This window comes from Neodiprion fabricii, chromosome 1, assembly GCF_021155785.1.
Source record: "Neodiprion fabricii isolate iyNeoFabr1 chromosome 1, iyNeoFabr1.1, whole genome shotgun sequence".
Taxonomy (NCBI): Eukaryota; Metazoa; Arthropoda; class Insecta; order Hymenoptera; family Diprionidae; genus Neodiprion; species Neodiprion fabricii.
In genome coordinates, this window is record NC_060239.1 from 33,159,600 (window position 1) to 33,174,501 (window position 14,902).

Genomic DNA, 14,902 nt, shown 5'->3' on the forward strand with positions numbered 1-14,902 from the left:
GTAAAATATGACAAAAAAACTTCAGCCCTGGCAGAAGATGGAGGCCTTATAACAACAAAGATCCGAGTTAATAATGATGTATCTCAAATAAATGCCTCATTCGATGGTACTCAAAAGTTTTGTTTTATATTACGAGATCACTATCAGAAAATATATTATGACCATGAAGATATCTATATATCTGCAAATTTAAAGTTTGGCAATTTATACCTTGTTACTGAACTTTTCTATTTCTTATCCGATTCCGTACAATTGGAGTTTTTCAATTCTATGGTCGTATAATAAGTATCCGTATCGAGGTATGTATGGGTCATTCAAATATATTGAGGTGAAACGGAGGCGCATGCCAAAGAATTGAAGTCGTAGAATCGCGCTCTATATGTGTCGAAAGAAATAATGTTTAAATCTGGTTGTAGAGAATCGAAGAACGGACAAAAAAAATCCATGTACAATTATCTCCCATGGCCATAGTTTGAAAGCCACAAATTGCCAAACTTCAAAATCGCAGATAAGCAGACATCTTCGTTGTCGTAAATGTAGTACTTGAATTGTTTGAATTCGTATAATTTTTAAGAGGATATCGGATCTCCGTCAAGTACAGAAAATCGTATTTCACATTCTTACTTTCTTGGGTAATGAAATCTCTTCAAACTTCGGCAAATCATAGAGCTTACGATTGTGCTTGCGAGTTGGCTGAGAATAGTTTTCAAAATTCATGATAAAATACAAAAAATACTCAATGGATTCAGCTGAAATAGCGAGTCGTAACCTTAAATCGAGTAAAAACTAGCTACGAATACATCAGTGTTTCCGTCAATTTGCCAAAATATTATTAATCCACCCACAAGCACGACCATAAGACCTGTCATTTCCCAAAGTTTGAAAAGATTTCATTACCCAGAGAAAGCAAAAATTGTAAAATACGATTTACCGTATTTGACTGAGGTCCAACATCCTCTCCACCTCTAGTGTCACAAAATCTCCATCTTCAACTAGGGTTTAAAAATTTTCTTACATTTCACGTAACCAACATTCTTCTGCATTATTGGATTTAAAAAATCTGGAGCTCCTAAAATAACAAATTTAATTATCCCTCAGATTCGATTGGCTGAGAAAATTGCTAAAGAATCAGGGTTTCGTTTGTCGACGATGGATTTTTCATAAATAATTTTGCAGAATATTTGAAACACGACATTCCTACGTTTATCGTCTCGAACGATATGCACTCACAGAATTGAATATCGCGGTATTTTCACCGAGTCTTATTCCACTATTATTCAGCCGTCCCCAGAAACGGTCTCCATTCGACTCCGTTCATTCTGAACTTCTAACGGCCTTTGCCGATCAAACGGAAATGTCGTGCCAGAATCAACGGGTGGTAAAAAATCGGACAATAAAACACGCGCCGCACATACTTTCACCTGAGAACTTCTTTCTGATCAATCTTGGACCCATCTCTCGCCTCCGCCCATCCAATCTTATTTCATTCCGTTGTCACTTATTGTTAGCCCAGCGTAGGAAATTGCTAGGTATTTTCTTTCCCAGACAAGGCTGAAGGCGCACCCTTACTGTTATTGTTATCACGTAAATACGCAAGTATTTCCGACCAGCTCCGGGTTACGGAGTTACTATTTTTACTGACTGAATTAATGAATACAGTCTGACAGGGTAAATACCCCCGGGTTTTTTCCCCGGGGTAAATAAACCCCTCGGAATTATGTACAAATAACGCGACATTCACGACGAAGCTTAAGCTTGGAAACCTGGAGCTTTGACTCTCGAGGTTTTTCGGCAGGAATTTAAGAAATATATTCATATTTTTGTCCTACAGACAACCGACCATCATTTCACTTCAGCGAAGTCATTATGATAATTCAATGAAGATGTGCCCGTGTTTTTGTCTGTTTTTCGAGAACGGAAATAGTCTCATTTCCAAACAATGATGGGGGAGAGGAGAAAAAACTTGGAGGGATGTTTCCGAGAGTAATCCGAGGCTTGGAGAAGGACGCGTCTTTACCTCACGTTTACATGCGGTGGGCGAGCACAAATGTTACGTCCCTTCTCTGTACGTATGATACCATTCACCTGTCACTCAAATTAAGCTCTGCTGTTGTGCTACGCATCGTTTTCATAGACGCTACCGCAGACATTGCTTGCTTGGAATCATTAATGAACCCGTCGATTCACACGACCCGGTAAAATTTGTGTGCGTGAGGAGAATTCCCGGTGAATGGCAGGATAATCAATTTACAAGCTTCTTACATCAGCGTTTGGTATTGATTTTTTTGTTTTTTTCTTTTTTTTCCTTTGTAATAAAGAACTCTTTAGAGATCGCCAGAGCTTCGTAACAACGAAAATTCAACTGGTACATAAAATGATATTTATAACGATTACGAGCGAATTATACAAAGAATTTGAGTCAAAATTCGGTGCGTGTGTGTCACGTATCAGGTTGACGCGAATAGCGCGAATTTTCACCCCCTTGTCTCAAGTAGAATCCTCTCCGTCTGACTGACGTCACCTGGCAACCATGCTCGGTGAAATTGAAAGTCACCCGCGATTCTGACGTGACTGTATTACCTGCCCGTCGTAATCTGACACTCGAAAATCTGTGTGTTTTCCAGAAGTAAGCCATTTCAATTTCATACACTCGATTACACTTGCGCCGGTGTATATTATATGCGGGCAATGACGAATGAAGCGGCTTTTCTCAAATCTCCTACCTCGATTTGTAAAGAAATTTACATTGCGGTCTTCCTTGGTACGCGTTAGGAAAAAAGAATAATTTGGTATCATAATGGAAAAGTGATCGTTCAAACTTCTTTATTTTCCTTATGTACAATTCTGCGATATATCTCTACTGCGATTCTCAATTGAAATAATTAACGTTAAGGTGTGTTGTATAATTTTTCACCAATAGCTCGATTTCTATCAACATCTGAAATTTAAATACAATTTAATACGTTTCCGCAGTTTATCTACACGTAAAATTCCGTCTTGGATGACACGTCGAACTCGATTTGTTCGTTCTTGTACAACTCGACGGTCTGAAATATAATAAGAAAACACCTGTTTAAAAAGAAAATTCAAGGGGCGGAAACAAATTGGATGACAGAGCGACAATATGCCTGATTGTGGTCTGATAACGAGATTTCAAAAGTATTTCAGGACTTTTGAGCCGAGATGCTACTTACCAAATCAATGTCTTTGTCCAATTCAGTGACTTGTTTTTCATGGGTAACTTTCAGCTTTTCTTTTTCTCGCCCTTGCTTAATCTGCACGGTTTTCCTTTCCTCCATAAACTTTTTCGTATTGTTCTGCTTCTTTTCTCTCAGTCGTCTGTCCTTGTCTCCTTTAGTCTTCAGCGCTTTGTCGTTCATCACTTCTTTCATTGTTTCTACCGAGACTTTCGCCTGATTTGCATTCATCTCTTTGATGTCTCTGCATTTGAGTGAACGTGAATCATATCCGTCTCCAGATAAAATCAACAAATATAAGGGATACTTACTTGTCCTGTTTGACTTGGAGCTGTTTGTTCTGCGTTGCTTGTACAACTTCGATTAGTTTCTTCAATTCTTCGCGTGAATTCTGGGCGTGAGTCTTGAGAAGTTCCCATTCCTCCTTTCTCTGTCTTTCCACCATCGCTGACCACTGAGCGGTCTGCTCGTTGACAACTTTTTTCACGTTAGCATCTTGGGTTAGAGCCGCCTTGCTAAAAATTGATCGATCGATCAGGTTGCAGGGAAAAATTATCGGGATGAAAATTTCCGTCGCGACGTTTACGACAAAGGACCTAATGTGTTCAAATATTGATAACAACGGAATGCAGTCATTGTCCTATATCAATCACTCACTCCTTGCCCTTAACCAGCTTCTCAATAGCACTGCAATGATTTTTTTGCATCGTCTGTCTCTCTTTCAAGTGTTTCTTCCGCATCGTATCCAATTCCTTTTGCTGCTTCTTTCCGGTCTTCGAGAATCCTTTCTCGTGCTTCAACGACTCCATAGTAATCGGATCGAGTTTGAACTCCACTGTGGATAATAATTATTAGAGTTTCCTTGAAACCGGCCATCCGCACTCCGTAAAGAAAGGGACCGAATTCGGTGGACATTGAGTAAATTTAGGATTACACTTCAGCAGTTTCAAACCAAATATACTCCCTCGCTAAAACACACTGAGTGAACTTCTTGCCAGAAATGAATTTTTATAACCAGAGGCGAACATTGAGAAGTTACCAACATTGTAAGGGAGAAAACAAAACGGAACAAACCCTTTTTTGCCTCTTCCTCTTTCTTCTTCTTTTCCGCCTCCGCTTTTGAGTCCGACTGCTCGATACCCAACCCCTTCATCGCCTCATCCCGCTTCTCCGCGCCCTTGTTGAAAGCTCCGGGGTCCGACAGAGCTGCCATAAAATCTAAACACGCGAAGGATTCAATTAGTGCGAGTAGCTTGTTAAATCATACGGTCGAATAGCAGCGAACAATGTGTAATTAAATAAATACAACCGGAACTCACCCTCGAACCCATCAGGTACGTAGATTTTGAGCTCTATGTTGATGAAAAGCATGGGCAACGCCATTGGGAAGTTGGCTTCAGTCTTCAGTGAAATATGTCTGTAGCCAGCTTGAAGACCGTCAAGTGGTAGGATCCTCTGCCCGAGTAACTTTCCACTTTCCTCGTATACCCCTGCAAGTTGCCAAACAATTTACATGCCAGACTAGACTATCCATAGGAAATCGGAAAGATATCGAATTCCGAGAAGTTAACATGGTTCATCAATGTTCACAGCGATCGACGAGAGCTTAGTAACCAACCAATTCTCAGCACCGCTAAGTCGGGGAGAACAACTTTCCTAAAGAGGAACGGCTCTTCGTTGTACACCGGGTTCAATCCGTTCGCCGGTACCATCCTGGTCCTGAATTCCTTCCTGATAGTATCGGCTGGCAAACCGTACATATCCACCTCTACGTAAGTGCCTACCTTCTTGTCGGATAAGAACTGTCCGGCAATCACCTGTCGACGGAGATCAAAGTATTTCAATGTCGCTTTGGGTTAAAATGTGCCGGATGAAAGACCTTCCGACATTTGAAAACCGCTTTTGCTGTGATTGCAGTAGGATAAAGACTAAACCGGGGTTCTTATGTTTCAGACAGGCGCTTCGTTGAATACACACTTGCACGGCGCACTGAGCGGTGATAACGCCGTCCACACCCTCAGCAAAGGGATCAAAACTCCTGTCTGGTCTCCGCATGAAGTCCGGCTTCAAAAGGTATCCCGTAGTTCCATTGTACTCGAACTTTCCCTGGTTCAACTGCATCGGTAAGTCGGGTGTTTGAAAATTCAAAGCTACCATTTGGCATCCAGCATTCCAAAAGACCTGTAACAACCAACTTTCTTCATCTCCTCCCAACGTCCGTGTCAATTGATATAAGACAGACTGCAGAACAAAGTACATCTTTGGTGTATCAAAGAAAGAAAAATATCAGGCCAAATTTGTACCTGCGGCATGTAATTGGACGAGTCTGCTCTCGTTCCCTTTGGATAAATTCGACTCATCTGCCTTTTGTTGTAATTAACAAACTCCACGGACGAAGTCTTGAGGTAATTAAGAGCGGCGGTCTCGGAAAATGAGGACATGTTGTGGTGGATGTTTTTCTCTGAAATCAATTATCAGCCTCAGTTGTTCAAGGAAATTCGTACGAGCATGAGCGGCATCAATCAATATCACGGAATGGGACACCAATCGTATTCTGAGAAACTGTCCGCCCGACTCACTCTCTGCCGTTTCAAAGCTCTGAAATTTGATGGGTTGAGCGTAGTTGATCATCGAAGAAAGCCAGGGATGGCAGGCCATTGTACTTCCGCTGTATTGAATCGGAGGAGCTTCCCCTTCAGCGCCTCCCTCTCCCGGGGGACCAGCGGCTGCGGGATCCGCGGGAACTTCCTCCTGGAACAGGATAATATCAGAATATCAAAGGCTATTATCTCGGAGAGAAGATCAATGGCGGTGTCAGTTTGGTATAATAAAATTGTTTGGAAGTCAATCATCCTTAGCGCGGCGAAGTGAAGTTATTCCAACGTTCACCAGGCACCTGGACCTGAACATTTTTTTCACACATCTGCTGTGAATTCTCTTACTGGTACCCGTACGCATGAAGGTACTACCAAAGCGATTTATTTTCAACCTCCCGAGGCGGATACCGCTTGTAAAAACAACTGCCAACGTTCTCGTGGAAAAAGGAAAACACACGTCACTGTGAAAACGACACGGAATTAGTGAAGCGAAATTGTTTATCAGTGATCGTCGGCTTATTAAAGGGGCCGAAAGGTTACGTAGAGTGTAATAACGAGACTGGCAACTTGAAGAAGATAGCAAAACAATATTCAAAGAAGGTTTATTCCGCTAACGCTGCGTTACATCTAAAATTAAAATGTGCAAGCTTTTGCAAAGAACCTATTTTTGGTATTTCACACGATAAACGAGGTGTCTTCGTAGTAGCTTCACGTTTCAGCGCTACATACACAAGTGCACGTCGACTGCAAAATTCACCGAATCGCAGCGACAATGCATGTGCAAACGGACATTAAACCAGGATCGCGATATAAATTAACATCTGCTTTTTGCGATGAAAATATTCTGCTCCGTGACGAAAAAAGAGCACTGAAGGCGAACATTTCACCTCAACCACTACAGAATTCTGTTCAATGTCGACTAGGTATACCTTCGGTGGCTCAGCTACGGCTGGAGCACTTGCGTCCTCCACGACTTCGTCCTTAGCCTCGAATTGCCCGGACCGGAATAATTCGAGCTCGACTTTTTCAACTTCCGGTTTTAAGCGCTTATTTTTTATGAGAATCTTCCGCTTCAAAGCGCACGGGGGTGGAAGCGGAGAACCAGGTTCCAGCTGAAATAGATTTGAATTGCCATGTGTATAATTGGCTCTTTTCACAGGAAAACCTTGTGCCTTGACAAATTAGTGAGTAGATAATATTTATTCATCACTTTATAAGTACGAGATCAAAGCGCGATATCAAGAAGCAAGGCCGTGGCAATTTTCCCCAAGTTATGTACCCGACATTCATCAAAAATACTACCTCCTTACCAAACCATTTCAGAATTGACAAGCTCACTGAGCAGTTTGAGGAGACTCGTAAACTCGGTATATCTTACAGGATAATCCTTCAGCGGTTCCTTCAGCAACAAGTCCCCGAGTATTTCGTCACAGTATTTGGCCAATTTGTATTGCTGCTTCAGACAACAGTGGTTCTCGAAACTGAGTATTATGGGATAATCAGAAGTCACAAAGGCCGTGTCTCTCAGAGCATAAATCACGTCCTTAAAGAGGATGTCTGTGCACATGGCCTTGCCGTGAGTAATGATGGGCTCCTCGTCCTCACCCTTGCCGTCCCAGCAGTCCAGCTCGACACATCTGCACGTGAAGGAAAATTCAAAACGTGAACCACCCACGGTTATACAAGATGGTTCAAAAGCGGCTACATCGTTATTTACCTGCAGCCAGCCAAAAGCACTTGACGGTACATCTCCACAGTGCTTTTTCCACCGATTTGACGACCGCTCAGGTAAGTGTTGTGGCTTGAATTGATGTAGTAATGAGAAAGCGGCTGATCCATTTCCATCCATTCTTCCAGCTTGTCCAGAAACACCGGCGCGTTCTCGTCGGACATGAGATAGCGGATGAAGCCATCTTTAGTCAACTTTTCTGAAGAATAAAGGTACGATTGAAAGCTCTCGCGTTTTGTCTGCAAAGTTCCGTTATTAATACAAGGGACAACCTACTCTCCGATTTCGCTTTATCGTCTTGCTCATAGTCGTTGATTATCTCTATGCATCTCTTATCGTCGTATAATGGATAGAGAATTTCATTGAGTCTTGGGTCCCTTTGCTTCTCGTTCATAAAGTTAATTAACTGTTCTAGATTGATGGTTTCCGCTTTTCCCTTGGTGCTGATGACAATTATGTTACAGGATCCTTACACACTTCGTAATAACTTGACCTCATTGCAAATACAATTCGATACTCACATCGACTGAAAAAGTTCCTCGATGTCATTTCGCGGACAAATTTTGTGATACAGGGCGTAGAATTTATCAAATGTGAAAGCTTCCGGCTCGATCTTATCGCTCTGTAACAAATTGCGTTAGGTGTAAGTATATTAATAGTTATCGTGCGGACTGAGGAGACTAACAATAAGAGTACTTACCTTTCCACTCGGTAATCCCAGATCAGCCAACGCTTGGTAAACCAGTTTTTCAGTTTTCCCCGAGGCGAAGGTTTTCGAAATAACTTTAACGGGCACCTTTCCCTTCGGATCAACAGAAAAACTCATTCTTTTCCAACTGTAACGATAATTAACCGGGCTTTTATCCTTGAAGGCGTTAGCGGTACGTGGTGATTTCTCGCGGTATTATAACAAGGTGATTACCACTTACTGCTTCATCAACTGCGTTCTGGGACAGACGTTGCTGGCCTTCGTATTATGCGTGATTAACCGCAGCCCACTTTGCCAGTCCTGGTAACGATAAAAGTGGATAAAACAAATTTTTTATTCTTCGATTCACTGATCAAGTGCCTTTACGCAGGGAGGCGAATTGTTTGATGGAAATATTTTCAGTTTGACCCCATTGGCTTATACCCTCATATAACGTGGATACAGTATCGCCGATCTTCAAGATTTCGAGATTGAGGGGACAAGAGTTCCATGGGGGGAGGTAACACGTGTGTTCTAAGATGTTTTGAAAATACCTTGGCCGTTTGTGCGTCCGGACAAACTACGTGCTGATAGTGAATATTCGTGTAATCCGTTCCCGAACATATCGTTAAACTCTTCTCGTCGAGTTGTTCTGCAGTACCGTGTTTGCCGAGTTTGTTGCACAGTTTGGGATCCTTGAAAAAATTTGCAAAATCTTGAACGGTGTTCTATACCAAATATTTCCAGACCCGCGGAACGATGAAAATATTTGGGAGAATCCTCCCGAGGCCGTCCGGCATCCGGAACCTCGAATAGCTTACCTTGGGCGTCCCTCCGTACCTTATGTCACTCACTTGGGCCAACTCAATAACGTCACCGTCCTGAAAATATCCCAACGTCAGTCCGTTTATGGAATCTTCGAATTCTGTTTGCCTTGTACATCATCCCAATTCCATCGGAGGTCTCAAATTCCATGGCTTTGACAAATGCCCCCGTCTTTTCGCAGAGCGAAAGTCACGGGAAACGCAGAAGTAGCACTTAACGAGGTATGTCATCGGTGACGCATATAAGAAACTACCTATACGCTTGCCACAAAGGAAACTACGAGAAAGGCAGTTTCTTTGAACGATGGGAATTCAAACAGATGCTACTTGATCTCGGATAGAAACGTCGAAAACAGTAAGTTTTTTTCTTTTTTTTTTTTGTGAAATTGATAAACGAACTGTTGTACGAGGTTGGGCGATAACGAATCGAAGGTGAAATAGATAATTAGAATCTGAAGATGAACTCTTAATCGAATACCTTCCCATCGCTTTTCCAGTAAATGAAGAAGCCGTATTCGTCAACTTTGAACACACAATCGGGCTCGTATTCAGTGTTCTCCTTGTCCTCGAACCATCTGTCGAAAGTTGACCCATTTCTGAGGAGCTCGGGAACTTCGATTTGCCAATTGAACTCAAACTTTTTCGTCATTATCTCTTTCGCGTCGGGTTGAAATCTGTATCTTTTGATCGACCGAATGCAAACGAAATCAAGGACTTACGGGGAAATACGCTTAACGCGTATTTCGGATCTGAACTAATTCCGAAACTGAATAATGCCGGGACAGAAATGCGCGAGTGACATTATGGTGGAAACTCTCTTTGTTGCCTGCACCCGTCGAACTACCTCGGATTTTCACATAATGCAATTAGCCTAATCGAATTCCCCGGTTTAAACTAGATTCTAGAGAGCAACGCGCGGGTTTTCCTCCCACTCCTTCCATTTCCGGCTTCAGGGCTAACGTGTGGCGACGCGCGATAAGTTTTATCTACTACGAGAGCCCAAATACACCTTCTAAAGTTGCAAAAACAGCCTTACATACGTTTCCTTCGCATTGTTTCCGAACCTGCGCCAACCTAAAGCCAAGTGATACCTCAAAAGGGAAAAGGGAGAGGGAAACCTTAAGTCGTCGTAATTGATTGGCTGAGCAGTCGGTTCAACTCTAAACTCGGCAATTGAGATCGCCCTTTTCAATTTTACTCTGTATCTGATGTTTGTTTATGTGATATTCAATGGAAAATAGCGATACGATATTTAAAATTAAAATACCCTGACACCTACCTCGGTAATAAGAACACGAGAATATAAGTTCAGAACTAAATTTACCTCCCCTTAATTCCTCTATATCCGGCAGTAAACTCAGAAACAATTAAGCCATCGCGTTTAATTATACATATTTCAATTATAAACACCTGTGAGTATTCAAATTATTTTAAGTTTAGCCCGAATTGGATGTTTCCAAAAGTAGGAGTACACGTTTGAATTTTGTCGGCGGAGTAGCTCATGGGAGCAAAAAGCTAAGCCAACTTTCAGTCGTCCTTATAGTAGCTCATTAAAGAATACAAATTGAAAAGTTTCTCAATTGTTTAAAATTCAGTTCCCTGTAGGTAGTACAGCTGTGGTTCCCCGTCAACTTTTCGTAAGTAAATTTCCGCGAAGATTAGCCTGCAGCACCAAGTTAAGAGATCCTGTTTCAGTTTGCGAGCGTAATGAATAAATCTTGGCATCGCATAGTCATTAATCAATTCCAAATTTAGATCCACTTGCGCCAGATACTGCTCGGTGACCACTAATGTACCTAGCTGCAGCCGTCCGACAAATTACAATGCAATCCAGTTAGTCATTTGACGTGCTGCATGGAGACAAACGAATTTCGGGGAATTCCTTGATAATAAAACAACCTTTTTTTTTCTTTCTTTTCCAATATGACCTCAGTTACATTCTTGAACTTACAGACGATGAGAAATTACGAAGTCTGCACTCAAGTAGGTCTCCAGCAGACAGTCCTCGAAAGTAATCACCGTGAAGGTACACTGCTAGAGAGTAATAAAATCTTCGTAACACTTTTACGCGGAATATTGCAAAGCCAAAAAAAATATGAAGCGTTACGGCGCTGGACAATTATAATTAAATCGCCAAAGAATAGCTTTTACAAATATTGATGAGGCATTAATCAGAAGTTTTTTTTATCAATATCGTGAGGGAACAATAACGTAATAATGGTGTAAAGCATTTATTGTACTGATGCAACCGTAAAAGTAGTCGAATGCCTGTACAAAACTTATTGGTTACTGTCGGAGTTTTATTAAGTGTTCGTCTGTAACCTATTCATATCAATCGCGCGTGAAAGACGGATACCCGTCACATCTTTGAATCATAAATCATAATACACTTAGGATGCAAGGCACTCGTAATGGACTGTCACTCATTGTCAGTACATGTAAGAAGCTGCGAAACTATAGATAGAATGCCTTTCGAAATATAACTCCGGAATTTCTTGCAAATATGCAATTAATACCTGTATTTCATAAATGGGCGCTATTGGATACCAGCTATAATCATCAAAACTAACATAACTAATACGGATAAATTATTTCTAATTGAAAGATTGTGCCAGGTACGTCTTACCTTCGGTTAGTAAAACAGATATCACTCTCGCTCTTGAATTATTGGCTAGTAGAAGCGCCTAATCATCGGCAACGGTCATACACAATTTTATACAACTTCGATTTTCGACATTTTTTGAGCCTGATTATCTTATCAATGTAAAAAACATTTTCTCTGCCGTTTTTTTATTACCGCTTTGCGTCGAAAATTATTTGATCTATCGAGCTTCATCGACATCTAAAGAAAAAAAAATGTAATGATAAATTTTCTATTTCACTGAATATAGGTGAAAATTGACATTCAACTAAATCCAATTGATCGACAGCTGTGCCCAACGTAGCACAATTATTAATTACTCCAAAATTTCCCAGGTATCATAAAATTTTCTCTTTTTGCTGCTCAACGAAGTTCTGAATTACTGACAGCTTGTAGACAGCGATGGAAGCAACAGATCCAGCACATGCTCCGACCCAGTAAACGATCACATGTTCCATGAAGGATGTGCCCAAACAGCCGTATTTCAACGAGGTTGCGAGAGCCGGATTGAAGTAGCCTCCGGAGTAATTAAAGGCTGAAAAATTCATTTCAAGCATTCAGTAATCTAGGAAACTTCGTTCGTAAAAAATTTGCGACGCGCACGATGTATCGCAAACTTCTCGTCAATCCATTACCAGTTATCTCTGTTCTCCGTTTTTCACATACAAGCAATATAATCTGTACGCATGCAAAGTGCACAACTTGTTAGACGACACCAACTCACCGGCCACAACCAGCGAAGTCCCGATAAAGGAATCGATGATAGTGCTGAACCTTGGATTCAGTTCACCCAGACCGCGGGAAACGACCCGGTAAATGCACGTTGCAACGCACTCAACAAACGCCCCGTAAATTACGGGTACCTGTAAAAGAATCGGTGTAACTATGCAGAAATGTTTTTATCGGTTGTCTGGCAATAGCGGAGTGAAAACACTGCGTACCTGCAAATCCGTCGTGCAATCTTCGAAAGCCTTATCCTTGTGCGTCGGAACTATTTCCAGGGCCCAGAGCAGCTGAATGTACCTAAAGACGACCAATCCACCAACAAGCTCAGCCCATATCAGGAGGAAAGCTACTCGCAAACTTTTCTTCCCTTCGATGACTTCCTCGATGTGAGTATAAGGACAAGCCGAGGCGTCGCCCCAGTTCATCGACCACCAGATCGTCAGAAGGAACAAGTAAATAGCGTACACTGACACCCCCCAGTTTTCGGCCACTGTATGTTCGATAAGAAATACCTCCGTATAATTTATAAGTATGGGAAACACGGGACAGGTCAAAAAATACGATTACTGAACGGGAAGCGGGTTAACAGGAAGGCGCGATTTTTCACCAACAAATACGTAACATTGTAATCTTCCTCCATCATCACCTTCATTTGAATATAGAGGGGCACGTCGAAAATAAGTAGAATCGTTGCAAGCTCGAAATGCTAATGACAACTGTTTAGCATGCATCGTCTGTCGTTGGCCGTGACAAAAGTTACCCGTCTTCACAAAAAACGAAAAATTTTCCGGAATACTAATTCACGCGAATCTCATCCATTTCTTACAACAATGTTTTTCCCGGCCTGATATTCTGCAATAATTGATGCTTCGAGAAACGACTTGTTTACGACTTCAGAGGACAAAAACATCGAAGTGAAATATCGAAGATCATTAAAATCTGAAGCTTGGTACCGTTCAATTAATCAGAAACGGAGAATTATGCGACGCATCAATCCAATCCGTTTCATTGAACGACCACGCGATCCACAAGGTCTCTGTTAAACATGACCGACAAATTCCCAGCTGTATCAAGATGAATTACCGAATTATGCCACTGTGCATACACGTCACGTGCCGAATTACTTACGGGAACACGATGGAAATTGGACCGGATACGCAGTCGAAACTGCAGCCAGGCTACCAGGCATTAGCAGCTACGCATGGCTTACCGATAATAAGCTCGAAGCACGCTCCGCAAAGTTCAGCCGTTGCAATTCCTTCCAGAAACAAAGACTTGACGAGGGGTTCCTTCACGTAGTATTCGACGTATCTTCTCGCCCAATATGCTATCAGGCTTGTAACAACGATGTAAAGGGTCGATATCGCCAACGCTAGTGATGCGACTTCCATTTTTTAACTGAAATTTCAATTCAATTCGAATGAAATTTGTTCACTGAATTCTTTTTACGCCTATGAAACTATGAGTTTGACAATCGCCACACCTTACAATCTAGAACTTCACCTAATCGTCGTTTGACTTGTGGGTTCACTGATTACTATATGCTAAAACACGACGTGCAATAAGACTGATGTACGCGTCAAATATTTCAATTGAATACTTCACCGTTAACCAAAGCACTTCTCGTACCAATTCGATGGCAAGCAATGACACGTATTCAATTATTACGTATTGAAATGAAATTAACTAGTAACGGAGAATAATTCGTTAAATAATACATCTTTAGTACGATTTCAACTGTGCTTATGAAATATTACTTTATGGATACATATTTAAAAGTACATTCATTCGACATATGTGGAAGTATGCGAAGGTAAACATGCCCTTGTATATTGAACTAACATGTCATACACATATCGAATATCTGAAACATTTTGTACATACATTGAACATTTGTTTTGTACGTTCGGTAAAATATTGACTGTTGTATGGGTTATCACTTCACAATGCTCTGAAGATATTACGTAAAACCTGAAGTATATTCAAAATCTACGGTACATTTAGACTTTCCCATAAACGAACTACATCGCACATGCAAGTATTCGAAGCGTGCCACTGCATATTTGTGCACGTTGTTTTCATGGCCTTATTTGCAGCCGTTGTAGTTAATAAACGGTCACTGCTATAATATTATATTCGTTGCACGTTAGACTTACCGCAGAACGAGATCAGCTGTTGTATGTTTATTCAAACGATGCGCGAAGGTTCGTAAAAATGTGTTCGTCGTTTAGTAATCGCCGCTCACTGCACCGCTGAATTCCAATTGTAATTGGCAGTCTTAGTACATCGGAACATTCGGCTTCCTTTCAATTTTATCGAGGAAAACTGTGTCGCCGAATTTATCGAATAACATATCTAACAAGTTCTTTGGACCGCTTGGAATAGAGCAGCGCTTGAACACTATTTAAAACTAGCAAATATATACCTTGAAGCTTTAAATAGTTTTCCTCGTCTCACCCAACGTGAGGAAGTTGTGCAGATGCGTGTGTATCTCTGCATG

At 41.4% G+C, this 14,902-nt stretch overlaps 2 protein-coding genes across 2 annotated transcripts; both read right to left on the minus strand.

The window, feature by feature from the left end:
- Window positions 1–2,806: 2,806 nt before the first annotated feature.
- Window positions 2,807–9,866, minus strand: LOC124188112 (1-phosphatidylinositol 4,5-bisphosphate phosphodiesterase-like). The gene is made up of 20 exons (XM_046580480.1): window positions 9,514–9,866; window positions 9,033–9,092; window positions 8,766–8,906; window positions 8,453–8,532; window positions 8,224–8,359; window positions 8,045–8,145; window positions 7,800–7,966; window positions 7,512–7,722; window positions 7,173–7,431; window positions 6,724–6,906; window positions 5,777–5,948; window positions 5,501–5,658; window positions 5,175–5,378; window positions 4,816–5,014; window positions 4,517–4,687; window positions 4,272–4,415; window positions 3,855–4,032; window positions 3,509–3,712; window positions 3,195–3,441; window positions 2,807–3,047 (listed from the first exon to the last, which is right to left on the minus strand). Exons 1-20 carry the CDS (start codon window positions 9,682–9,684, stop codon window positions 2,979–2,981), a joined length of 3,255 nt encoding a protein of 1,084 aa, XP_046436436.1. The 5' UTR covers window positions 9,685–9,866; the 3' UTR covers window positions 2,807–2,978.
- A 1,384-nt stretch (window positions 9,867–11,250) lies between these two features.
- On the minus strand, window positions 11,251–14,823 carry LOC124188146 (aquaporin-11). Its single transcript, XM_046580619.1, has 5 exons — window positions 14,559–14,823; window positions 13,613–13,800; window positions 12,618–12,892; window positions 12,401–12,539; window positions 11,251–12,211 (listed from the first exon to the last, which is right to left on the minus strand). The coding sequence occupies exons 2-5, from the start codon at window positions 13,791–13,793 to the stop codon at window positions 12,015–12,017; spliced, it is 792 nt and encodes a 263-aa protein (XP_046436575.1). The 5' UTR covers window positions 13,794–13,800; window positions 14,559–14,823; the 3' UTR covers window positions 11,251–12,014.
- Between the last annotated feature and the right edge of the window lie 79 nt (window positions 14,824–14,902).